Consider the following 25,252-nt stretch of genomic DNA (forward strand, 5'->3'; position numbering starts at 1 on the left):
TTTCAGGACACAAAGTCAAAAATACAGTATGCGCTGCCACTCGCCGCTGCGTGAATTAAATGCATTTTGGAAAAATTCCATAAAGTCTCAGAATTTGTGAAAAGTAATCACCCATAAAAAGTGTGGAAAAGTCGGGCTATCGCTCATTATGATTTCTGCCTCGCATATTTCCGACAGATTGTCGAAAGCTGGCCAAAGCAGACATCATTGGATCAGTCTTTCAAGAAACGGGAGTCAAAAAATACTGCAGAGGACCAGTAAACAAAGAGGCCAGTTAAAATGCAAATGAAAATTTGTATTATTTCCTTTATTCTTTGTCTTTATACATCATGTGTCTATCTTTTGATGTTTATTGTGCAGGAATCTCATTTTGATATGTATTTATTTCATGTTCTGATGTTCTTTCATGATTTATTAGAAAAAATACTTTTGCGGCGTTTGAAACGGAATAACCCATTTACATTAAAAAGGCGTCTCTACTTACAAATGTTTCAGGTTACAAAGCTACTCCCAAAATGAATACAAGTAAGTACAAGTACCACTGTATATATGTATATATATATTATATTACAGTATATATTGTATCAGTTGACAATTGTCAAGAGCGAGTCTTCTTCCGGAGTCTCACAATAAGACACATCACACTTTCTTCAAAATAATTCCCTTTTCTCTTCTTCACTCCCTTAAATTGTACTGTTTTTAGAAAGGAGAAAAATAGTTAAATAAAAAATAACACAGAAACTGTAAAATCCACATTGTGATGAATAACAATTTGATCATTTCTAAATCGACTAACAAATGATTGTTTTAATGATGTAAGACATGATCATTTGTTTAAATCGTTGAAAGGGCGGCATGGTGGATGAGTGGTTAGCGCACAGTTCTGAGGTCATGGGATCAAATCCAGCTAGCAGCCTTCCTGGGCAGAGTTTGCATATTCTCCCCATACTTGCGTGGGATTCCTCTGGGCACTCCAGTTTCCTCCCACATTCCAAAAAACATGCATGTCAGGTTAAGTGGCCAGTCTGTCTCTGTGTGCCCTGCGACTGGCTGGCAACCAGTTCAGGATGTCCCCTGCCCACTGCCCGAAAATAGCTGGGATGGGCTCCGGCACCCCCGCGACCCTACTGTAGATAAGCGGTGCAGATAATGGAAGGATGGTTGATAGAGAAAATGGCCCAAGTTATTTTGGGGACAGGTCTCTTACAGGCTTTGGCTTTAACCTGTCATCAATTTTTATTTTTGGGGTGTTTTGTTCATTTTTTATGTGATATTTGTTGCAACATGAATGAAAAGAATAACAAAGAAATGCAAACATAGTAAAGGCCAATAAAGCACATTTTTTCCGAGTTCGGGCCGCTTAAGCGTGCAATTGTGGCACGCCTAAAATAGTCCATTATCCCCAGTCAACCTAAGGTGAGAACAGGGACAAGAGCAGCAAAATTTCTCATCCTCGGTGGCAAGATGAACAGTACCAGTGCGGCTGCGATCCATTATCCTTGGTAGACTATTGCTGTGAGGGTGGCTGGCAGAGTGCATGTTAAAAATGGGGGCGTTTACTCTATTCTTGCTAATTGCGGCGTGTTTTTGTGACCATCAACAACGATAAAGCATAACAGTATAATAGGTTAGGTTGAACAAATGACATGAATATTAATCACGCAAAACAGTATAAATACAGAATTATGAAGTTGATTTCCTCATCCACTCAACAGAAGATTTTCACTGGGTGCTGGAAGCAAACCACCAAGCGGACCAATGATTGTCAAATGGCAATTAGAAAGTAACAGATACTGGTATCCATCAAGAGGTCCGATACAGGTGTTGGTAGTCGGCCATCCCAAAATGTTTAAATAGGTCACCATCAAGAGATTGAAATATAAATATGGACACAAAAAAAATCAGGGGATTGCTCAGTTCTCAACCCTTTTCATCAGTTTTAATCATTTATCCCTGTTAAAGTAAGTGAAAATACGTCTTTCCCCATTTTGTGTATGTCAAGGTATTTCACATTCAGTATGTAAATGGAGAGAAAGGGTGGGATGGGGTTCTTCCTGCACAATTAATGTGTTATAAAAACCTTAAAGTTGCATTTCCCTGTCTGAAGTGTATATACACATCGACTTTGAAGCTGGAAAGTAGCGCCGTCTTGTGGACTATCTGTTTATTGTCACACACAGTGCAACCATCAATACTCAAAACAAGTGACATGATTCAGACATTACGTTCTGAACATTTATTTTGTAGGATACATTCAAAATAAAAAATATTCATAGATATTTCATATGGAGCAAATGAGCAAAGTTTAAAACGAGCACGAGTTCCATGTGGCACATATATACATTTTCAATACTATACAGTGTTTCAATAGCTGCACAGGTATTTTTTTTCTCTTTTTAAATATATATACTTTCGATTTCATTATAAGTGGTTTGTGTTCTTCACTGGGTTGAGGCACAGGATGGGAAGCGACGGGACAAGTGCTTTTAGGGAAATCGGAGCTTAAAGTAGGACTCACAAAACCGTAGTTCCACACTAAAGTGGCCGAACGGGAAGTTTTAATCCATATACACGCGACAGAGCAGAGTCCTATTGCGAATATATCACGAAATTGAAATGATAAAAGTCGGCTTGCACTCAAACGACTGAAAAAGATACCGACCGAAAAAAAAAATCTTGCTCAAGTAGTCAAGTTTTAAGTGCGCACCGAACCTTTCCCTTACCGACAACAGAGCATTAAAAAAATCCGACATAAGCATTTCAAATTCCAAACCGGAGTTTCGAATACAGCAGACTCCTCAACGCCCGACAATAAACCCTATTGGATGCCCAGTAGTTATGTACATAAAACACATTAAAATAATTCCCATACAGAAATTGAAACAATAAAATACAGCAGATAAATCATTCAGATAAGGAAATATATATTATCTTAAACTTGAGTGTGTTTGCTATTTTGGCATATGGGAAGATGATTTAAGAAGGTTGATACGTCACCCCTCGCGTACGAACATATTAAATATGTTTAGATTTCTAAAGAAAAAAACTTTATTCGGTCTAGGAAGAGTAAATAGAACATGCAAAAAAAAAATGGATGCTCTATGGAAGCTGTACTACGGTAGGTTGAACAATCACTTCACCTTGTTCCGCATTGATTAGGTTTCATGGCATTAAAAAAACAAAATAAATGGATTTTATTTATGCTCACCATAAAACTTTAAAATACTGTTCGTAAAGAAGCTTTGGGGTTGCTGGCCTTTAGATCCTTTAGGATTCTTTTGTTTCAAAAAGCTTCAAGCGCTCTTGGACGGTAAGTCCCTCTTTCAGGCTCTGTAGAGGACAAAAGAACAGAATAAGGTGAGGACTGGAAGAAGAAGAGGACAAAACTAGGGTATGGTTTGGCAGGGGCGTGCAGGGCCAATTGGGTGATAGCCCCCCGCGTCCACCCTGGGTTGAGGGTTACAAAACAAGAAAAAGTCATGTGAGGCAAAGGCAAAACGATGGAATCTGAGTTTTTAGTATTTTTAGAAGAGTTAAAAGTAGAAACGATGTCATAACCTTACATTTTTTTCTCCAAGTGGATCGTTTATAAAGGAGAAAAATAAGGGTACATGTGTGAACGTTGGTCTCCGAGGGACAGTACAGAAATTACTTGACATAAAAAGCTTTACACACATAAGCAGGGGACCCCTGGGATACGGCGACATCACCTGGCGACTTTTTCACTTTATTGTGTGAAATATTATGTATTTTCATCACTTCTTTGCAGCAAATTATTTCCCGGAAACAAAAACTTCGTATGCAATTACGTCTCTAAGATGCCTGTCTGCTATTGGTCGACGTCATATAAAATGCTGGTCTGCTATTGGTTTGTGTCATAGCATCACAAAAACACTGATACGCAGTTTGCTGAACTACATCCCACAATGCCTCTCTTTTTTCATTCTGTTCAGAATCTCGTGGGCTTCACATAGACTTTGCATGTCAGCAATACTATACTGTATTTCAGTGATGCTAAAGGGGATACAAAAACGTGATAAGCATGGAAACGAAACTATTATTAAGAAATACAAAGAAGGCAAATGTTTGACTACCCTCACTAGGGTTGCATGGCTGTAACCAATTGTAGATTGGGACCATCATTGAAAATAAGGAGGTAATTAAAGCAAGTAAATATTCTAAGGGAATTTTTAAAATGTATTTTTAATGTGTTTCAGGAGAAATTTTAAGGTGCTTTTGATATTTTTAAAAATGTCTTAATAGTCTCGGGCCATCCTATTTGTCTGATTTGCTTTTATTACATCAGCCCTCCCGGTCCTATGGCAGTGGCTTGTTGACTAGTCCCAGAGTAAGGACCATAACCTACGGTGAACCAGCATTCAGCCACTTAGGTCCTCACCTATGGAACAGTCTGCTGGAGGACATCAGGTCTGCAGGAACCCATAATATTTTTAAGACGAAGCTCAAGACCCACTTTTTTAATGTGGTCTTTAACGGACTCTAGTTTTGATTTGTTTAACTCCTAATCTTTTCCTTTAACACGTTTCACTTTTTATTTCCATTTTTATCTTTCTGTGTTTCCTCATTTGGGGGGCCCACACTGGAAGGATGTGGTTAAATGGCTGAAAATCCTGAAGTCTTCTGTTGCCTTCCCCATCAGTGTGGATAAGCCCCCTTTGGGTCCCTTTCCTCACATGGTTAGTCTGTGCCGTGCCATAATCATATTTTATTTCTATTACTCATTATTTTGTTTATATTGTATTTTAACAATTGTGTGTGTCTGTGTATTAGGTGATTTAGGGTTTTAGGGTGGAAATAAAAGAGGCGATTTCATTGTCTTATTGGATGCTGAATATTTTTTGACTGAAATCTATTGGCTGAAGGGTGCTCGACACATAAATTAGATTTGATAAAACACCGCAGTACCCCGGCTTGGTTCTCATGTTTGGTGCAAGTCAATTCTTTTCATACTTTTGTATTTAAAATTAAAAAAAAAGGTAGAAAGGAGGTGAGGACATGCAAAAGATTATCTGCACTACGTCATGCTCAGACTGGAACGTACGTACGACGGATCTCGGGCGGGTTTGGGGAGAGGGCTTAAAACCCGCGTGGGGAGTGTCAGCTGTCCCATGAGACCTGTTCAGTGACAGACTGGTGCACAAAAAACAACACATGACAAACACGCCGACCGGATTTTGACGCTTGTGGAGGTTCGGTATAAAAATAAACACAACGTGTGGTGAGGTGAAAGAAACGGAGGTTAACACTTGCCTTTGACCTGACGCCTCGTGCTGGCTTGGAGGTGGGTTTTTCTTTTTTCGTGAAGTCAGGGTTGCTTTTGGATTTCATGATGTCTATGGAAAGCAAAGGATTCAAATATTCGTTACCATCATCTATTTTTCATCATCTATTTTAACCATCTGTGACGTCTATAGATGTCAGACCTCAGATTTTCCATTGAGAATTTCTCACGAAAATGTATATACGAATTTCCACCCTAATAAGGTGAGTTGAAGCAAACATAATTCATATTAATCACCGTATCCTGTTGTGACAGTCCCGTCGACGGCCCTCTCGCCTAACGCTTCGGTGGCCACGAGCAGCTTCTCCTTCAGTTTTCCGATGTCACAGTCGGCCTTTGCTTTTACAATGCTCAACTCGGTGTAGATGTCTTTGTATTTGTCCGTGGCGTATTTCTTGTCCTGTTTGCACAGAGTAGGAAGGATACGGTTAACATAGACTGGAGGAAAAACAGATGAAATATCGCCAAACGTATTTATTGTTGCTAGGTAGCAGTAGTATTGTAACTACAACAAATGAAAGGAATAGAAATTGATATTTTTTTAAAGAGTGGTGGGCAGCACGGCGGCGCAGTGGTTAGCGCGTGTGCGGCACAGTTCTGAGGCCATGAGATCAAACTTTCCTGTGTGGAGTTTGCATGTTCTCCCCGTGCTTGCGTGGGTTTCCTCCGTGCACTCCGGTTTCCTCCCATGTTCCAAAAACATGCATGTCAGGTTAATTGGCCGGTCCAAAATGTCCCTAGGTATGAATGAACGAGCAAATTGCCTGTCCCTGTGCGCCCTTGCAACCAGTTCAGGGTGTCCCCTGCCCACTGCCCGAAGATAGTTGGGATGGGCTCCAGCACCCCCGCGACCCTACTGAGGATAAGCGGTGCAGATAATGGATGGATGGATTGATTAAAGAGTGGTTGGATGTTATTGAGGCCACAGTTTGCCCCTTAAAGTCACTCAAACAAAAATAAAAAAGTGATAATCATTTTTCAGCACAGCAAAATGTTTTTGGTCACAATAACAGATGATTTCAGTTTTTTTGAGCATTATTTGGTCAAATATACACCTTGCAACTTATTTAGTTTTCTTTTGTAGCCGCTAAATGTTATTGCACTTCCTTTTCATCGCACTATTGTTACGATGTAATATTCTTTCTCATTCACAAATATTGCATTTTATTACACCCTAAGCCAGTCTCCAAGCACTACGTTCTAAATATTTTTTCCAGCTTTTATCCTTATTCAACCATTTTTTTCCCTTCGAAATCATTAGATAGATAGATACTTTATTCATCCCCGCAGGGAAATTCACATTTCCAGTTATGTGATTACCCTGGGGTTAAGCCCAATCTCGTTGCATACAATGATTCACAATGATGATATTAATGACAATAAAGACAAATCAATTATTTACGTTATTTGACTAAAAATACTGAAAATAAAGATGAAAATGTAACCCGTCTTTTAAACCATTCAATAATTTTACCCACTTGAAGAATTGCTTTCACATTCCTTACAAAATAAGTCATACCAATTGTGGGAACTCACCCTCAAAGCCGACTGCAGCTCATCCTTCAAGGAGTGAATTTCCTGTTTCAGATACTGAATCTCCGACTCTTTGACTCGAAGTAGCACCTTTACCATGGAAAGCGAAGAAAACAAATATTTATGACGAGGTAACAAAGTTGTGTCGCCCCGTGCGAGGCTCCTACATACCTCCAGCTCGTAGACATCTTTCCCTTGCGTGACGGGCGAGAGCGGCAACTCGCCGCTGAAACAGGAGCGCATCCGAGTGATTTCCGCACTCAGGCGGTTGTTTAAATCCTATTGGACAGCAGCACGTTAACGCCAAGCCACCGCTTTGGCACATCGATGTGCAGGCGAGAGGGTTCCAACCTGGTTGTGAGTGTTGAGGTCCTGGTTCTCTCGCTGACACTGTTTAAGGGCCTGCCTCTCAGCCTCAAGTGCTTGGGCTAAGTGGGCGTTCTCCAGGCATTTTTGAGAGTACTGCTCTGACAAGACCTCCAGCTCCCTCTGGATGGACACCAGCTCCTCCCTGGACAGTCAAAGAAGTCCTACTCAAACTTTGAGACCGAACATGTATTGCCTTTGTGCGTGAAAGGGAACATACTCGTATTGTACGCGAAGTTCGTCGATATCGGAGTTCAGTCCGCTGAACTGGGAGCGCTGGCTCTTCTCCAGTTCCTCCTTGTGTGCATTCTTCATAGCTTCAATAGCTGTAGTCCACAAGTCAGATAGCTTAATGCCATGAATGAAAGTCTGTTGTCGTGCTGATGAAACTAGCATAGTATCAAGTCTCATTTTGAGGTAAAAAAAACAAAAACAAACGTACCAGCAATCGTGGCAGCAGTCTCCTCAGCCAGAAGCCTTTCGCGCTCCTCCATAAGTTTGGAAATCTCCCTCTGGTGCTGCCTTTGGAGGTCTTCCACCACCTTGTGGTGGGTTTCTTCCATCGCCGCAAAGCCACGCTCGCATGTGGCCTGGACAGTGAGAGAGGAAACTTAGATTTTTGGGACAAGATTTTACCAAATTGTGTTTCAGTTTACTACAAGTACATGATTAGGCTAAATGCAGTCATGCAAGAGCAGAGCTAGCGAAACACACCTCATGCTAGTTTTAAGAGTTAAAATTAGGTTAGGGCAAGTCAGTGAAATGGGAGGAATGAATAGTCTGCTACTGATTGTGGGAAATGGTGAAACAACTTTATTTTAAAAGCTATGTTATTAACATTTTAGATAGTAGGCCATAAAAATCTCTAAATCTAAAGTCGCCTACTTACGTATTTGTGTCCGATGTTACCAATAAAGGAATGTATAAAAAGTCTGTTTAAAAACTAAGTAGCACTATTATCATGTCACTGATTGCAGTGTTCAATACAAAAGAAACCTGCTGTGTTTTGTTAAATGTTTACCTCAAGTCACACCATTTCCCAATAATGATAACACGCCATCTATTGTCTCCAAGTATTTCTAAGCACATGAGCCAGGTAGGGTAAAAGTCAAAAAGAAAAACCTTAAGACTTTCAAAGTCTCTCTGGTATTTCTCCCTCAGGCCGGCCACGTCGCCTTCGAGTTGCTTGTTTTCCAGCTCATCCTTCATGCTGGTCATCTGAGTCTCCAGCTCCTGGACGCGGTCCTTCAGGAGCACCATGGTGTCCTCTGACGCGATCCGCTGGCCTTGGTCCTCCTCTTCCATCGGCGCGGGAGCAGCCTCTGAGGTGCTCTCGCTCGCCCGGATGTTTTCCTCGTGCCGCGAACGCAACCTGGCGATCTCAACTTCGTAGATGCCTTGGAGCCTCACAATCCTCTGCGCAAACTGCTCCTCGAGTTTCTCCACGTGACTCTGGTGCTGCACCTTCATGGCGTCTGCATCAGCCCGCAGTTCCTTAATCTTTTGATTGCTGTCCCTGGCGGTCTCGAGTAAAACCCGTTCCGCAGAGGCGCGGTCTTTCTCAGCGCGGCACAACTCTTCCTGATGTTTTCGCTTCAGCTCTTCCGTTTGTGTCTGAAAGCGTTCCTCCAGGAGGGCCAGCTGCTCTTTGAGTGTGGAGACTCGGCCGTAATGTTGGCCCGCCTCGCTTTTGAGGACCACGTTCTCTTTCTGGAGCTGAGTCAGAGTCTGCTCAAATTGCCGCCGCTCCTCCTGTAGGGACGTTTCATACTTTTCCTGAATGGCTGTGATGCTGCCGGCATGCTGCTGCATGAGCACATCCATGTTCTTTTGAGCCTGATTGCACCAGCCCAAGTTGCGTTCGTGCGTGGCACGTAATCTACACGCCACGTAAGCCACCTGAGCCTGAATTAGGGCTTCCCGCATACAAAGGGACGTGCTGGTGAAAATGTGGGCAGTCCTGGGCCCTAAAAGAGCTTTGATCACTTTGGCCAGTTCAGGTTGGTTCCCGGAGCTTTGTATTTCTTGAGCATACTGGTGGAGCTTTGCCGCCTGCTGCTGAAGCTCAGCGGCCAGCCCGTCATGTGCATTACGAAGGGACTCGAGAGAGTTGATGCCACAGCAAAACAATTTCTCCGACAATTGCCGTTCCAGGATTTTTTCAGCGAGGTCTCGGGCTTCTTCCATTTCGATCTGCTCCGCGTACGGCGCCAGCTCTGGTGGGTAGATGTCAGCGAGCTTTTGATTGGTGAGGCCAAAGTTGGCTTTTACTTCTTTTATCACACTTTTCAAATCAGACCTCTTGGACGCTTCAATAATCGCTTTCAGGGCCACCTCCCTTTGATAGAGTTTGTGTTGGGCTTCAGCCAACTCTACTTTAAGATGTCTGAATTTATCTTCATAGCCAAGCTTAATGCTTTGAATTGAGTAGAGGAGTTCTGCTTTCAGTAGGGAATTAGAAATCGCTGACGAATTTATGTCAGCTGTAACAGTGCCCTCTTGGGATTTACCGTTTGAATCATCACTGGGCATCACTTGCGATTCCAGTTCTTTCCAGAAGGCGGTCTCAAGCATCAACTTTCTGGTTAAAAGGTCTGCGTAAACGATCCCTAAACAATCTTCGTCTCTGCCTTTAATGTGCTCAATATCTTCCCAAATCACAGAAAGCGTCTGGAAGAGGTCTGACTCTGACGTCTGCACGAGCAAAGCCATTTTGTTCAAAACGAGCGCCTCAAACGAGAGGATTTTGGCAAAGAGGAGGATGGCCTCTTGATCTAAAACTTCTGATGTTTGAATTTGAGATTGATCAGGCGATTGTTCCTCCAAGGTCCTTTGTCCAAGGCGGATGTGCACTGACGCGCTGAACAACTCACTTTCGACCTCTCCCAATGTGCGAAGCTGTGAATCGGCATTATCATGATTAGCAGACAAGAAAGCCTTGACTTTCTCATGACTTGTTTCCACACAAAAGAGGGCCCTGGCAAACGGATTGCTTGCATCGGTCATCTGAGGTCTGTGGTCACATTCTAAAGGTCGGTTTTCATTTGTCCTAACATCCTCCTGTGTGGTGTTTTGTTCATGTGTGGCATGTTGTTCCTGGAGATTTCGGGTGAGGTTTTTTAGTTTTTCCTCAGTAGCGAGGAGCTTGGTTTCTAAGGCATGTACAATAGAGATAAACTTCTCAGAGTCACTCGCATGTGGGAATGCAGTATCAGGGGAGGAAAGTGCTTCGGATAAATCAAAGTCTTTCTGTTTGACATCATGTACTTCACCACTCAGCTCATCAAGGTTATTATATTTTTGGCACTGAATATTGGAAAAACGGATTCTTGGTTTCTTAGATAGAGACTCCTTCTCATCTGTGGGGTTTTCTGCTTTTGATGTGGTGTTGAATGACAACTGGGGTTCTAAAGTGGTCTTTTGTTTGTTCTTTTCTTGTGCCTGCTTCCTCTGTAAGTGCAGATCGGCATATCCCAGCTGGAGTGCGTTGAGGTGCTGCTCAAGTTCGACAATACGGTTCTCCGCGGCCGCAAGCTTTGCTTTCAGATGTTGTTCTGGGCTGCCAGGCTCAACCTGATATAACAGATTCTGACTCATTTGACACAGAAGTTCCTCCTTAGCTTGTAGCTTCTGTTCAGTTTCCTCCAAGCTGTTGCCAAGTACTGTCATTTTAACAAGAGCCTCTTTCAAGTCCTCCTCTTTGCGTGCCATCAGCCGTTCATACATTTCCTTAGTCTGATGAATCTCTTCCTCTTTTTCTTTGAGGAATTGGCTCATTCTCTGAAACTCCTGGGTGGCCCTCTTATACGAGTTTTCCAGAGAGCAGAAGTCTGCCTCTTCTGTCTCAAGGCGGCTGCACAGCTTATTGACTTCACGGTCAGCCTCTGCTATCTGGTTGAGGAGCTCCTGACAACGGCATGTGAGCAGACCCCTCTCTTCTTCTAGTCGCCGAACACTCTCCCTCAACGACTCTAGTATATTGGTCTTTTGGGTGAGTTCGTCTTGCAAATTTAGCAATTCCTCACTGTGTTCTATTCCGGTCGAGTTCTGTCGCCCTCTTAACAGGGCTTCTACCTGCTGCTCTGCTTCCTGGAGTCTGACCTCCATTTCCTTTTGTGTGTTCTCAGCTTCAGCTATCCTCCTACAAAGATTTTGTCTCTCCCTCTCGTGACTTTCTTGAATGCTATGCTGCTCTTTTCTCAGGCGCTCTTCCTTCAGCACCTGGGCTTCTTCTGTCGCAACCAGTCGCGCTGTCACCTCTTGAAGCCTCTCCTGCAACCTCTGGATCTCTCTCATGTGGTCCCGTTGAAGGGCCTGCTGGTGCTCAAGATGCCGAAGCACCTGGTTCCTCTCTAAAAGGCGGGCCTCAACCTCACGAAGTCTACTTTCCATGTCTTTAAGCTGGGCTCGTAAAGTAGCTTCACTGCGTCCATATTCCTCCTCTTGCTCCCTTGATCGATCTTGCTCCAGCTTGAGTTCATTGCGCATACGGGCTACAGCTTGTTCACTCGCAAAGATTTCAGCCAATGCAGACGCCAGCTTGGACTGTAAAGCCTGAATATCGGCTTCATGGTGGTCCACGGCACTCTGGGCTTGGGTGTAGCTTCTTTTTAGGGTTTTAATTTGCTGCTGTGCGAGGTCTTGCTTGCGCTTTTGGGACTCCAATTCACCCTGCAAATCTTGGTTCAGCTTGTGCAAGTGTTGCCACGGCACTCTATGTGGTGAGGAGGAAGGGGGTGTTGCGTTCTTTAAAAAGATTGATCAAATAAGGTTGATTAGTTGCATTGCCTCACGCTCCCGGTTTGATACGGAGAACCACATCTCCTATTTCTTGATGAAAGTTTTGTCTGTTTTGTGTGTTCTGAACTTCTACTGTGCTTTTTCAGATGTGAAATGGAAAAAAAACAAAGAACACACTACACCTGCCGAAAATATGATAAGAAGAACGTAATGAAATTAACTGTGAAAACAAAGGCGAAACTTGTGTCATGTAGCTAAAAAGGGGAAACATGTGCTTGCCATGCATAGGCAAAAAACATTTAATTCAAAAAGTGCCATCGGGTCAGGAATTCAAATGGCTAGACCAAGAAAATACGTGCAAAAAAATCCTTCACCTTCCCCCAAAAATGGTTGAGACACACAGGACACAAAATGCATGAAGAAAAAGCACAGTGCAAGAACTCTAATTTAGAGCATTACATTTAGAATTAGTTATGTTTTCCAGGGCAGTTGTGAACCTCCGTACCAAAACAAAACATACATGCTAAACACCACAAACATGCATATCAGTTCTGGATACAAACCCCCACCAGTTAGTAAAATTCCAGAAATTTAACAATAAAACAACTTCATTAGTAAGTTGACTGGAACACCAAACCCCAACATTTGTTTCCCAAAATTTAACTGTGACAATTTGGAGCCAGGAATTTGACTTACCTGCAGGACATACCCATCTCTGGCACTTTGTTCTCTTCCTAGGGCATCTTCCAGCTGCTCCTTCAACATACTATTCTGTCTCTGGAGTTGGTCCAGCTCTTTCTGCTTCTGTCCCAACTACAACAATAATTTATCTTTTCTACTGACTCATCAAAATTGAGTATACGAGAATAGTGAAGGACATTTTGCACCAAGGTAAAAATGCTGTGTAATGTGAAAAGCTATAAAAGTATCAATGTCTACCTCTTTGTCAAGCAGTGCAGCGAGCTCATGTGGAGGCAGTCGATCAACGTTGGGGTTTTCTGCAGCTGTGCTGATGGGCACTTGCTTCTCTTCCCTTAGTGGTGTCGTTTCTACCTGGTGCCAGCGCTGCTCAATCTCCTCTTTCACGCCTGACGTCAAGCGGAACGTATCGTTCTCTGTGTTATGTGAAGCGGTCGGGTGGTCTATCTCCATTCTTCCTTGCTCTTGAGGAAAAGATCGCTGCACAGGTGATATCGTGTTTAACGTTGAAGTTACCATAATGGTATTTGGCACGTGGCTGGGGTCGCCTCTTCTAATGTTATCTTCTGGCGAAGCGGGGCAGGCATCTGACACACGAGGGGTTTGCAGGCCCGAGGTTGTAACAGATGACAATGAGGCAGGTGAGGAGGATATCGGGCAACAGGATGTGGCTGTGGGAATCGACGAGCCATAATCAACTGTGTCCGCTCGCTCTTTCGCCGGCTTGTCTTTCTTTTCGATTTTGAACTCAGACCAGTCCAAAGTCTTTGATCGACCCTCTCGTCTGCGCTCACGGACTCTGCTTTTGCGGGGTTCAGAAGGAGGGGTGGGGGCAGAATTGCCTGTGGGCTGCTGGTGGCCATCGGCATCGGAGGAATCAGGACAGGGGCTTGGCTCAGGAAAGACCTGTTGACATGGCTCGAGTAGAACTTGTGATTTTATCTTTTCATCAGTGATAGATCTGAAAGAAAACAAACAACACACACATAAAAAGGCATATTAATTGTTTTCCCATGTAATATTTGAACATTATTTGTCTTTAAAAGGAACACTCAAGCCTGTGAGCATCATTCATTCTTTGAAAACAAACACATGGTTGGACACATGAAAATCCAAACCCTAGTGAAGCAGAGTTTGTTTTGCTGAAACCAGATTTAGTCTTTACACACACTGGCTAAAATAAGCTCAACGGCAGACGCCCTCGCTCAGCCGCTATGTTAATGCTGGTTATATGGCGGCTCAGCGTGAAGAATCTCTTTGCAGTAAAGTGGACGGATGGCCGCACTTAGTTGATAGGCGAGACAGTATTTAAAAAGTGACACAATCGACAATTATAATCCTGACCGGTCGGATTGAGGTGTTCGGGTAAGTCAGGCAGGGCCAGGGCTCAAAAATAATGAGAGTATCGAGGGTGAGCATGTGCCGATTCAGAAATGCCCAAAATATCACACCTTGGAGAGCTCAACCGAGGCACATGAGTAGCCTGTGACTCAGTTTATGCCCGTCAGAGAATTTATATTATCATGTTATCTGACGCAATACGAGCATTCTTAACATTACATGCATGTGAGGTTTATGTCGTTTTTTTCCCCACAAGTTGCTGTTGTTTAAGGTGATCAAGTAAGGTTTTGGGATTTGAAGACTTGACTGCAGCTAAGTTAGACTGACATGGAGACATGACTCAAAGTCACATGACATAGAGCAGGGCGGCAAACACGCCAGGGCAGACATTGTGGGCTGATGACATCACATTTTGAAGAAGAAGGCAAGTAGAGGGGAGGCGATATTCAACACACAAGTTTCCCAACCTTGGCTTCAGAACGGATAGTTTCAGTGAGATGTTTTTCCTGGAAGCAGGTTGTAAACACCGGTTGTGGGAGGACAAGGAAAAGGAAGAGGAGGAGACAGAAGGGTAAGGTGGAAAGAGGGATTAGGTTCAAGTAGGTGAGAAAAGCCTCATTTGTATCTGCCAGCGGTCAGGTGTGGGTCCTTTTCTCTGTATTTACCGGGTGACATCAGGGGCGATAGCGGGTCGAACATTCTTCATGATGGCCTGGATCCAGTTGCGGCGAATTCCAGAGGTCATGGCCGACAAGGTGCACGCGCCCTCTTTGCACTGGTAACAGAATTGACGTAGTTTGCAAATCAGCAACCCGGAAGAAGCAACAAGTATACGACTGCAATTACAACCACATTTTAACGTCAGCGAGCCCACTAAATCATTCATTTATACTTTGTGCAAATTCCCTTCAGTGTATTTCAGTATGTAATGCAAACTGACACCACAAGAAAACTAAAGCAGGGCTTCGCAACCGTTTTGGTTTTGGGGACCCCCGACAGTGGAGAACTTTGCCAAGGACCACTTCATAGTCCCATTATTAATAAACATACTATATATACACACCATGTGTGCTTCTAAAAGGAGTATTGTGCTTTTGTATCAAGTCTTTTTTAGCAATATAAAAAAATATTTCAGCCCGTTAATAAGAAAATGATTGTGATGCATCACATTAATTTGATTCATGTGTACCAGTTCCTACATACGAGTACATCATGCACTAGAGAGAAAATAAATAGCAGTCCAGACATGCTAGTGAGAACCTACACCACGCCTATTCCATTTATCTGACACTTATTCAAATGAAATGCATTAGACCATGCAGGGCATTAAAGACAATCACCAGTATTTTGATTACTGTTCACAATGTGTGTCAAACAGCTGCTATGGGAGTAACAGTGCAGAGCCATTATCACCTAGGGTGTGCATGGGACAAATCTCTTATGTCCCCCACAGGACATCACACTATGTTGAGCAACTGGAGACTATCATGTCACCAGGGAAACCTCCAACAAATTTAAAGGTGGACAAGGAGACAATAAACAATCGTGACATCATCACACACCAACGCCGCACAGTCCCATGATTACTTATGATTTTAAGGACTATGATCAAACCCATCATCACAACCTCAACTGTACCAGACAAGCTTTAGTCGACCTCAAGTATTGGTAGCTGGCTATTTTTAACAGTGCTAAATACCTTAATGGCAAGATTTTGAATTGATTGACTGCTTTAAATGTATGTACAGTACGTCTGCTTCATATAAATCATATACAGAGGTGTTCAAGCCTGCTTATGCATTAAAAATAATTTAAATGAATCATACAACTATTTTCCAAGGAGGACCAACTGGTCATGTGGTGGCTCAAGATAAAGATAGGCAGCAATGAGCAGATTGTCGTAATAAACATTGGGCATGATCAAATAATCTAACAAAGAGGCATACTTTTTTATTGTTAATAATGACAACAATAAAATGATGTATCGACTACATTTAGGGCAAAACAATAATAAAGGGAAATCTGATTTTAACCAATTAGTGTTCTGAGGTTTCAGCAAATTAAAATCCTTGAGTCCCATTTGACTAATCGTTATTTAAACTGAGTTAACTACAGTCCTTGTAATTGTCTCTGACCACCATTGATTAATGAAATAACAATTGTATGTTCAAGCATTCAATGTATTTGTTCATTTTAAGGTAATGCCACAGATATGCAAAACTATTTACTCTCTTAACTTCTAATCCTCAGTCACTCCAAGTGGTCGATGAACAAGGTTAAAGAAGACACGCTGCTATGCATGTTATTCCCCAAAACGGGTCCCGAAAGTTCAAAAAGGTGGTGCAATCTTTGGAGCTTAAAAACTATTTTTGTTGTTGTGCTCTGCACAGCCCTTTGAGACTTTTTGTGATAAAGGGCTACACAAATAAATATGACTTCACTCCTCAATGATAAACAAAACATTAGGCTGCACTCTACAGTAGAGCCTCTTCCATCTTCACTGTGGTGATAGGGAATTGTGGATAAAAATACCGGAGTTATTAATTTGTTGACATGAAACCCCTGTTCTTGTATGCCAAAGAAATAATGATCCCCTTGACTACTCTATTTCTGACATCCACTAGAATATAGCCATGAGAGATCATTAAAGCTAATTTAAACAAAAGATAAATATGATATTAACGGCATGACAACAGTAGCAGTTATGAGGGGCAGCATTAGCTCAGGAGGTAGACCGCCCGTTTTGGGATCAAGAGATCGTAAGTTCGATTCCCGGTAAGTGTGAAGCACATTGTAAAGCGCTTTGGGGGGTCTTCATTGACTTGAAAAGCGCTATAGAAATGCAGACCATTTACCATTTACATGAGTTAAAATACACTGATAAAAAACAAAAATTCCAAAACTGGAATATTATTTAGTAGGGGTGCTATATTAATTACTAATGAAGGAGCGTAGAGAAATGTGGCTGGTTAACAAAATATCTGAACAAAATAACTGATTAACCAATTCAACTGAAAAATGAGTTGACTCTTTTTAAACTCGCCTTGCCTTGTTGGAGCACAACATTTGTTTCAGATAATTATATCAGGGAAACAGAATGAAAACCCTGTCCAGTCTAATAATTAAATGAATTGCTTCACACAACTTAAGGTGAATTCTTTTTACCGTTTTAAATGGTTCAATTTACTTTAATCCAGACACATACTCTCTTGGATTTATGGAGTTTTCTTTTACTAATTATCATATAACACAAAACAAAAATAAAAAAAACAAAGAAAGACAGATGTTGAGATCTCAAATTGGCACCATTAAGATAAAAAACAACGTTGGCTTATTTATTATGTTATTGTAACTTGATAGAATTCCCCCTTAACATCACACCAATACCTAGCACCATGAAATGGACGGTGGTTCTGGTGTTAAAATGGGATTAGGTTGCGTGCAGGCCAGGATTCGGTCCTGTGCTGCTTGCTTGACTGGACCTCTTGCCAGCTCGCTGGCTTCTTTCTAACTAGATTTCAGATTTTCGGGCATCCTGTCTCACGGCTCCAGTCTGGCCGGCCCCCTGGGGGGTGGGAGTTGTCACGGCGACCTTTGATAAGCATATGCAACATAACACCCCACCAACCCACATTCACCCAGTATCGGCCAGATAATTAAACCAATCTAATTGAATTAAAACACAGTATTGAATTCAAATGCTTTGAGATTTTTTAATCATTTTTTTAAATTGCAAAACGGAATCTTGACCAACGTTGAATGCACTACAGGAGAGTATGTGGGTTCACATTGGCAAGTGAGGCTAGTAACGACAGAGGTAGATTTAGACCGTGATGTCACAGTGAAATGACAAGTCAAGTGACAGCCTTCATGACAGACAAAGAATCACTTCAAAAAGAGAAACAGCAAAACCTGATACCTTAGGTTACCCCACATGCCGTCTAAAGTTGTTTATAGACTGGCAACAGACAGCCCAGCCAACAGAGTCAACAATGAGTTGGTTCGATCCTTGCTAACGATAAATGACGCAACACAATTGATGGCACAAATTGACACTTACCAGGATTTGGAAGCCATAATTCCTCTGAACGGGGAACTCTTTGACATCATAACATGTGGTGAGATCAATCTCCCCGTCCGCTTCTGAAGCCTGGAAAGAGTTAAAACTTAATTTGCAACATGTACAATTACAACAGTATGGGGCTCATTCAAAGACTTCTTACCTCTTCAGCTATTGAATCCTTATAGTAACGCAGACTCTGATCTGTGAGAACAAACCAATGTTTCTTCCACTATAAATGGGAGGAGAGGGGAAACAGTTATGTGACATCAGCAGCTAACTTTGCATAATAAATGATGTAGTGGAAAGGACACAGAGGTTATGACAAAATGATGATTACCATTCCATCTTCATACAGCTTGGTCATCCATCCTTTTTTGAAGTTAAGCAGATCAGGCTGGAGTAAAAACAAAACAATTGCTTGATAAATACCATCTGGATAAAATCCCAACTGGCTATTAATTCTGTTGAGGGTTTGGGTCAGTGCAACAAGATCCCTTGTGTGACACTGGCAAATGTAATCGACTTTTCACTGAACTGCTTAAGGGGTGTGGGAATTTCAGTTCTCACAGAGCTGCTGAAAGTGAAGGCAGTTAAATAAACCGACTGCTGCCTCAGATAATAACCAAACCACGGTGTAAAGAACCTACCCGAACCTGCCCCATGCGCACGCTACGGTACCTTGTTTTTGTTTAGCTTCGTCTGGTGCGGAGTCACCGTCTGGCAGAGAGTCATTGTGACGCCAATCTGCCTTTGCTTTGTGTGTTGACAATCCACTCCTCTCCACTACCCCGGGGGGCACACGGCGCTTGAGTGCAACTGCCACCGCGTTTGGCTATTTATAAATCGTCAGTAGCGGTGCTGTTAAGTGTGTGGGAGTGAGCGGGTGGCTAAGTGGGTGGAGTTGCTGGCAGCTGTGGCTCAATCTCAGGGACCAAACACTGCGATTACCAGGAGTCTCGGAGCAGGTCTTGAGTCAGTAGCTGACACGCAAGAGTCGGGCCTTTGGAGGACACCTTTGCAGCCTTAAACAGCTTGGTGTTAAACACGTTAATCCCGCTTGTAGGAGTAAAGAATACTTTTGAACTAGTTTTAATGAGTGAACCTCTACAGTAATGCACTACAGAAGGATTAAAAAATGTTTAAAATGTGCAGAAAACCCTTATTGGCTAAGTTTTAAAAATAACTTTTTATATCATTAAAAAAAGTTCTTGTATGAGACTTACGTATTTAATCATGGATTCAAACAATGCAACATCTGGCATTTTGAATGACATTTTAACAGAAAATTCATCAAAGAAAGTGAATTTAAAAAATGTGATTCAAAAGTTACACCTACTATCCTCGAATAGAAAAAATAATTTAATAATTTGATGAAAGTATTTCATTCTTTAAAATAAACCGATGTTCACACAGCATCATCATAAGTATGTAATACAGTTGTGAAACATAATGTCGCGGCTCTCTTGAGTTTCCAGTTAATTCTACAACTCTGTTTTTTCTTTGATAGTGATTGGAACAGATAGTTCTTTGTCACAAAAACATTTATTATGGGTTAACAGAAAAAGAGATCAAATCTGCTGGGTCAAAAATATACATACAGCAGCGCTACTATTTGGTAACATGTCCCTTGGCCATTTTCACTTCAATTTGGCGCTTTTGGTAGCCATCCACAAGCTTCTGGTTGAATCTTTGACCACTCCTCTTGACAGAATTGGCACAGTTCAGTTAAATTTGATGGCTTTCTGACACAGACTTGTTTCTTCAGCATTTTCCACTTGTTCTCAATGGGATTTAAGTCAGGACTTTAGGAAGGCCATTCTAAAACCTTAATTTCTAGCCTGATTTAGACATTCCATTACCATTTTTGATGCGTGTTTGGGGTCATTGTCCTCTATCAGAGAAAAACCAGAATTGTAGAAATAACTGGAAACTCATGAGAGCCATGACATAATGTTCTTCAGAAGTGTATGTAAACTTTTGACCACAACTCTATGTATTTTTTCCCCATTTGGACTTGTTATGGCCACCTTCAGAAAATTATGCTTTGTAATATTTTTACATAGAAAGGGCGCTGTTTGATGACATCATTGTTGATAATGATCTCATTAATGTCATCCCAATTACCCTGTTCTTTCACATTTGAGACTCCCCAGGCATAAACAAATAATGCCAACATGGCCATTTATCAGTTTTGCCAGCAATAAATACACACTACTAATGAATGTTTCCATTATCTTACTTGATTTAAACAAAGGTAAGACTGTAATCACAACCACATTCCACTGCAACGGTAGCTCTGGATATACAACTAACCTTTTCTTAATTCCCATTAATAAGCTGTATATAACTACTTCAAGCTTGTACAAGTTAAAATCGTTGTAAGAACTTACAGTCATTGAGGATTCTGTGACTCTGCGGTCAAGGGACTTGGCTCTTCTGAAGTTTGCAAGCGTGGAGCTGGAGACATCTGGGACAGACCATTCCTTTGCTGAATCCAATGACGACATGTCCTGCAACATCACATAAATCTTAGAATGAACCCTTACTGAGTTTAGTGATCGTAACTTCAGAGATATACATACATGTTTGTCCGTCAGATAGCGTCTTTCGCTGCGTCCCTGTCGCTGCACATTGCTGACCTTCGATGAATGCTCACCGGGGTGGCTTGTTTCCATTAGCTCTGCATTTGGACTCTCCTCAAATCTGTCAAATACTTGTGAACGTCTGAGACAAGAGAGAAGATTGTTTCGTTGGTCAGAAAAATGAAATTAAAAAAATCCCACCACAGCACACATGTGTTACAAATTGTTTCATATTTCTATCTAGATTTGAATACCATGCTTGCAGTAATAGTACTACAAAATGAACTCAATTTTGAAGCACACCAAGGAAGTTTGAGCCAAAACGCAAACCCACAATAGAAAAATCAGCGTTTTAGATAGAAAATCTGAAAATTATTTGACTCAAAGCCCCTTCGGTGAAAAAACAATGCTGAGCAGAATTATGTCAAAACATAAAAGGAACTTGAAGATACATCATATCTTAAATTCTAAAATGCAGCACAGTTCTCAAGAGAATGGAATGTCTTGGATGCTTGCTTTGCAGGAGTGGCAGCAATGACAACTTAAGTGCATTTACCTTAGCCCCTGGAAATCAGTTACATTCTGAATAGTGCGTCAGAAAAGACAGGAAACCAATGTACCACCCAATGTGTTGACGGTTACATTGAGCATGTATATTAAAATGACAGCATTTGTGTGTGCTTCCAGGCAGAGAAGAGATGAAATGAGAGAAAGTTGGAATCAACGATGACCAGCAGGGAACAGCAGAGGGACAGAGTTGGAAGGGTAGCTAGAGCATGAGCTCATCGGAGCGTTATTCAGAAGCCCCTGGAAAAGATAAAGAAAAAAAAAACTTCGAGCTAAGCCAGCAAGAGTGAGAGAAGAGCCCATTGCAACCTAACACATGCACTTAAAATTCAAAGTCATTAACAAAACAACAACCCCTTCGAAGTGTTGCTTAAATTTTGGCATTCTATTTCAAATCAGTGATTACAACCATTGAGCCCATGAGAGATGAAATCCCACAGTGCATTTAGGAGCAAATTAAGGTCAGACCATCTGAGCTTTTTTCAAATAAATATATAGCACTCAACCTCCTAATATACATGAAACCCAAAATTGTGATATACAGCGATAGTTAACATTATATTTCCCCACTACAATGTTTAAAGTTTTAACCAGTAATTGTCAAACAAGTATTCAAATACACTGAAATAAATTTATGCAAGGTTTTCAATTATTTACTGCCATCCCTGTGTCGTTTTTGAGATGTAAGATGCCATACGAGACAGGCACCTGTCTGCTCTCACCTGCGCTCCTCCCCAAACAGCCGGGCCACCTCTTCCCGTCCAGGACTCCGCGTGCGTGCTCTTATCTCTTGTCGCTTTTTCTCACAATGAAAGGCCTCACGGTAGGACATCCTTCGCGCTCGCGGGACGTCTGAAAGTGCTGCATACTGCCTGCCTGAACGACCTGTTCTAACTCCGCCGCTACTGGCGCCTACTCCACAGCTGCTTTGGCCCTCCCAGTTGGCTGTCACACAGCTGAGTTCAGAATCTAGTGAGCTCTGGGAGGAACTGATGGTGGAGTGGCAGGGGGATGCGAGGGCTCCTGGGGAGGGGGTAAGGGGGGAAATTTTAGGTTCGAGTTCAGAAGAGTACCTGGGACTGGGTGCTCCTGCAGAACAGGAGGATGTTGCCGAGGACAGGGGGAGATTCTGGGGTGGCTGTGCAGGTTTTGGAGAAGGCTCCGACTTGGTTTTCTCCAGGGAAAAGTAACCACTCTCCACCCGTACTTTGCGACCGGTACTCATGGGGCCGCCATCTGTAATTTAATATACATTGAGAGTTTTAAGGGTATTTTAATTTTTTTTGTCCCAATTAGGCATAGGACATGTTCCACCCCAAAATTATGCAAATACATTAGAAAATTCCACATGCAGAGAAATTTAGTCTAAAAGTTGACCCAAAATGGCGAATCCCATTACCTCAACATGTAAGACAGCTCTAAAAAAGACTGTACTGATTGTACTGAACAGCGATTGATGTACATGTATAAGGATGCAAAATGCTGACGATCTATGAAGAAGTCAGTAAAAACATAATTAAAATGAAAAACTTTGAAACAAATTTTATTTTTCTATTTTTTTTATTTTTCTCTCGACAGATACATTTGCAAGCATTTCTGCTTGAATAAATGGAACTTCGCTTACCCTGTCACTAGGGGCCATATGACCGTTTTGTCGGAGTTTGGTACTTCAACCACCCTATATTATTTATATATATATATATATATATATATATATATATATATATATTGGCTTTTACGTTGGCTTCACACCACCTGTTGTTTGGCCAGCTAGCTCAGTGTTAGCATCGGTTTTACCGTGTCCCTGTTTATTCCTGGCCGGCTTCGCGTTTTTTCAAAGTAGCTGTTGCCGCTTTACGTTGTTGGTTCCAGGTTAGCCTGGTTGATCACCGCACGTCTTTTTGTAGGCCAGCTTTGCATTTTTCCGCCCAGGCTTCAGCCGCTTTTTGTTGATCAGTCCCGGTTAGCCTCCCATTGGCGGCTCTCCATGTTTTATTTTTGCCAGTTTGCTCCTATTTCGATGCCCGCCCTTTGTTTTTCCCATAACAGCATCCACCTGCAACAGAACACCTCTGCCTTCTCTACAAAAACTACCAAAACTTTGTTTTGTACCCTCGTACCTCTTCAACTAATTTACACGTAAAATAATATAGCAACGTTTCTCTGTTGACGACACAGCTCAGGACAACAAAGACAAGACATGCATTCAAAATGCTTCATCTTGGAAAATAATTGGAATACACAGATAAAATATGTATAGATTTTATGCAAAAAAACGTGTACTATTAGCGAATACCTCAAACAACAGAAAATTAAGGCAACTGCAGATTTTCACTTTTACAGATATAATGTTTGAGACACTTTGAAACGGCAAAAGTCCTCACCATCTTGAGTAGTGATAGTAGAGTCTGGTTGGCTCTGGCCCAACTGGCTAAGACATGAAGCACTGCGGCTACAGGGGATGGTGGCCCGACTCCAGCGGTTTTCCTCCTGCCACAGAGTGGCACGACTCATGGGGACGCGCTCAGCACTGGCGATGCTGTTGAGGAGACATGGGATGCTGCTGCCACTGATGCTGCTACTGCTGCTAGTCACTGTCACCTTGGCTGGACCTGGTTCCTGGTCAAGTGTTTGGGACGGAAGGAGTGGGAGGGAGGAGGAGAGGAGAAAATGGGAGGAAAGGTCACAACGAGACTTGGAAAAAAAAAAACATAGAAAAATGTCAATAATACTTGTAGAAATGCATTTCATCCATATGAATTACACAAAAAATTAAAAAAATGTAACTTGGTTTGATTGATGAAAGAAATATACACAATGAAAAAGACAAAAATTACTGTGAGACGTTGCACTAAAATTGTCATGTTGGCCAGATATTTTTCAGAAGGGATCTGAAATCACAGGTAAATACTGGTGACGTTCCTGTTTATTTGAAGTACTGTATATCAAAGATTCAAAGTGACCAAACAACTTTGTAACCCAAACGTCGGAAATTACCACCAACATGGAACTCAAATTGTATGTTTCATTTGATGAGAAAAAAAAGCACACCCATTGGCTTTGATTAAATGAGTATCACACGTATTGAATGTGTTAGCATTATACCAGATTAAGCAACATAAAATTTTTATCTGAACTAAACTCACAGGATATCCATTCATGGCCATAGCGGAAACTGTTGTTACTCCACCCTGCCAATCACAGAAGGCTTTCATGTCATAATAGTCTGTAGTTTACAATAATCTGTGGTCTGTGCATCCCTTTGAGACTCTTTGTGATTAATGGCTATACAAATAAACATGACTTGATTTCAATTCAACAGTATCAAAGTGCAAATGATGTTTACCTTTGTATTCTCTCTGTAACAATTCTGCACCTATTTATTTACATTACAGATTCGGCTGTACTGTAAAAAAAAAAATTCAGCTGTGATTTTTCCTTATAAAGTCCTTACATCAAAAAAAGATTCTGACTTTTTGGGGCCAAAACAATCCACAAACTGTCCTGCGAAATCCTAGAAGACTGCTGTGTCACCACACTCCCTCTGCAAATGAGTTACGTAATGTCTGTCGACCCAGCCTAATGTATGGCATCATTAGGGGAGCCAGACAATGGACCCTAGAGGGAACTTTGTGGGGCACACACAACAGACAGAAGACGACTGTATAGACTGACAAACCAGCGTTAGACCATTTTTTTACTGCAATATATGCTACTTTTTTGGGGGCGATGAAGAATGATATATCGAAGACATTTAAAGGACACTACCTGCTGAGTGGGAGGTTCGACCTTGCGCTTCTTCTTTTGATTCTGCTTGTTTGTCCTGGGGTACACGGTCAGAGCTTCCTGCCATCTGGTAAATGTGAAGGGCATACATTTTTGAAAATTAAATTGAGACTCAACTCTGATGTCTAAAACTCATTTCTGTCGTGAAATGTTTGGCAAATATAATGTAATACACTAAAAACAGAATTACTAAATAGCAAATTGTGAGTCTTAACAGAAAATGACAAAAGAAGCCAGCAGAGGGCAGAGTAGTTTTTATAGCAAAGGGCTCAT

General features: G+C 41.8%; 1 protein-coding gene and 1 long non-coding RNA gene across 6 annotated transcripts in view; both read right to left on the reverse strand.

Annotated features, from left to right (window-relative positions):
- Positions 1 to 2,147: 2,147 nt before the first annotated feature.
- LOC148347617 (uncharacterized) lies at positions 2,148 to 5,355 on the reverse strand. The gene is made up of 3 exons (XR_015848177.1): positions 5,272 to 5,355; positions 5,067 to 5,151; positions 2,148 to 3,330 (listed from the first exon to the last, which is right to left on the reverse strand). It is a non-coding gene; the product is annotated as an uncharacterized LOC148347617 (long non-coding RNA).
- A 160-nt stretch (positions 5,356 to 5,515) lies between these two features.
- Positions 5,516 to 25,252, reverse strand: part of mpripa (myosin phosphatase Rho interacting protein a) — a 39,736-nt gene continuing 19,999 nt past the window's right edge. Inside the window, exons 5-24 of one of the 5 annotated variants that reach the window (XM_088324312.1) lie at positions 24,962 to 25,046; positions 24,340 to 24,384; positions 23,578 to 23,812; positions 21,916 to 22,429; positions 20,627 to 20,768; positions 20,435 to 20,554; positions 18,382 to 18,438; positions 18,205 to 18,273; positions 18,042 to 18,131; positions 14,647 to 14,756; positions 14,449 to 14,487; positions 12,881 to 13,601; positions 12,638 to 12,754; positions 8,324 to 11,947; positions 7,644 to 7,791; positions 7,422 to 7,527; positions 7,187 to 7,346; positions 7,007 to 7,114; positions 6,839 to 6,925; positions 5,516 to 5,702 (exon numbers count right to left, since the gene is read on the reverse strand). In XM_088324312.1, the coding sequence (XP_088180438.1) occupies positions 5,532 to 5,702; positions 6,839 to 6,925; positions 7,007 to 7,114; positions 7,187 to 7,346; positions 7,422 to 7,527; positions 7,644 to 7,791; positions 8,324 to 11,947; positions 12,638 to 12,754; positions 12,881 to 13,601; positions 14,449 to 14,487; positions 14,647 to 14,756; positions 18,042 to 18,131; positions 18,205 to 18,273; positions 18,382 to 18,438; positions 20,435 to 20,554; positions 20,627 to 20,768; positions 21,916 to 22,429; positions 23,578 to 23,812; positions 24,340 to 24,384; positions 24,962 to 25,046 (6,748 nt within the window). In that variant the 3' untranslated portion in view covers positions 5,516 to 5,531. Of the gene's footprint in view, positions 5,703 to 6,838; positions 6,926 to 7,006; positions 7,115 to 7,186; positions 7,347 to 7,421; positions 7,528 to 7,643; positions 7,792 to 8,323; positions 11,948 to 12,637; positions 12,755 to 12,880; positions 13,602 to 14,448; positions 14,488 to 14,646; positions 14,757 to 18,041; positions 18,132 to 18,204; positions 18,274 to 18,381; positions 18,439 to 20,434; positions 20,555 to 20,626; positions 20,769 to 21,915; positions 22,430 to 23,577; positions 23,888 to 24,339; positions 24,385 to 24,961; positions 25,047 to 25,252 lie in introns of all 5 variants that reach the window. The other 4 variants (XM_088324314.1, XM_088324315.1, XM_088324311.1 and 1 more) reach the window with 4 other exon arrangements.

This window comes from Urocampus carinirostris, chromosome 19 (assembly GCF_059441175.1).
Source record: "Urocampus carinirostris isolate Australia breed hairy pipefish chromosome 19, RoL_Ucar_1.0, whole genome shotgun sequence".
NCBI lineage: Eukaryota > Metazoa > Chordata > Actinopteri > Syngnathiformes > Syngnathidae > Urocampus > Urocampus carinirostris.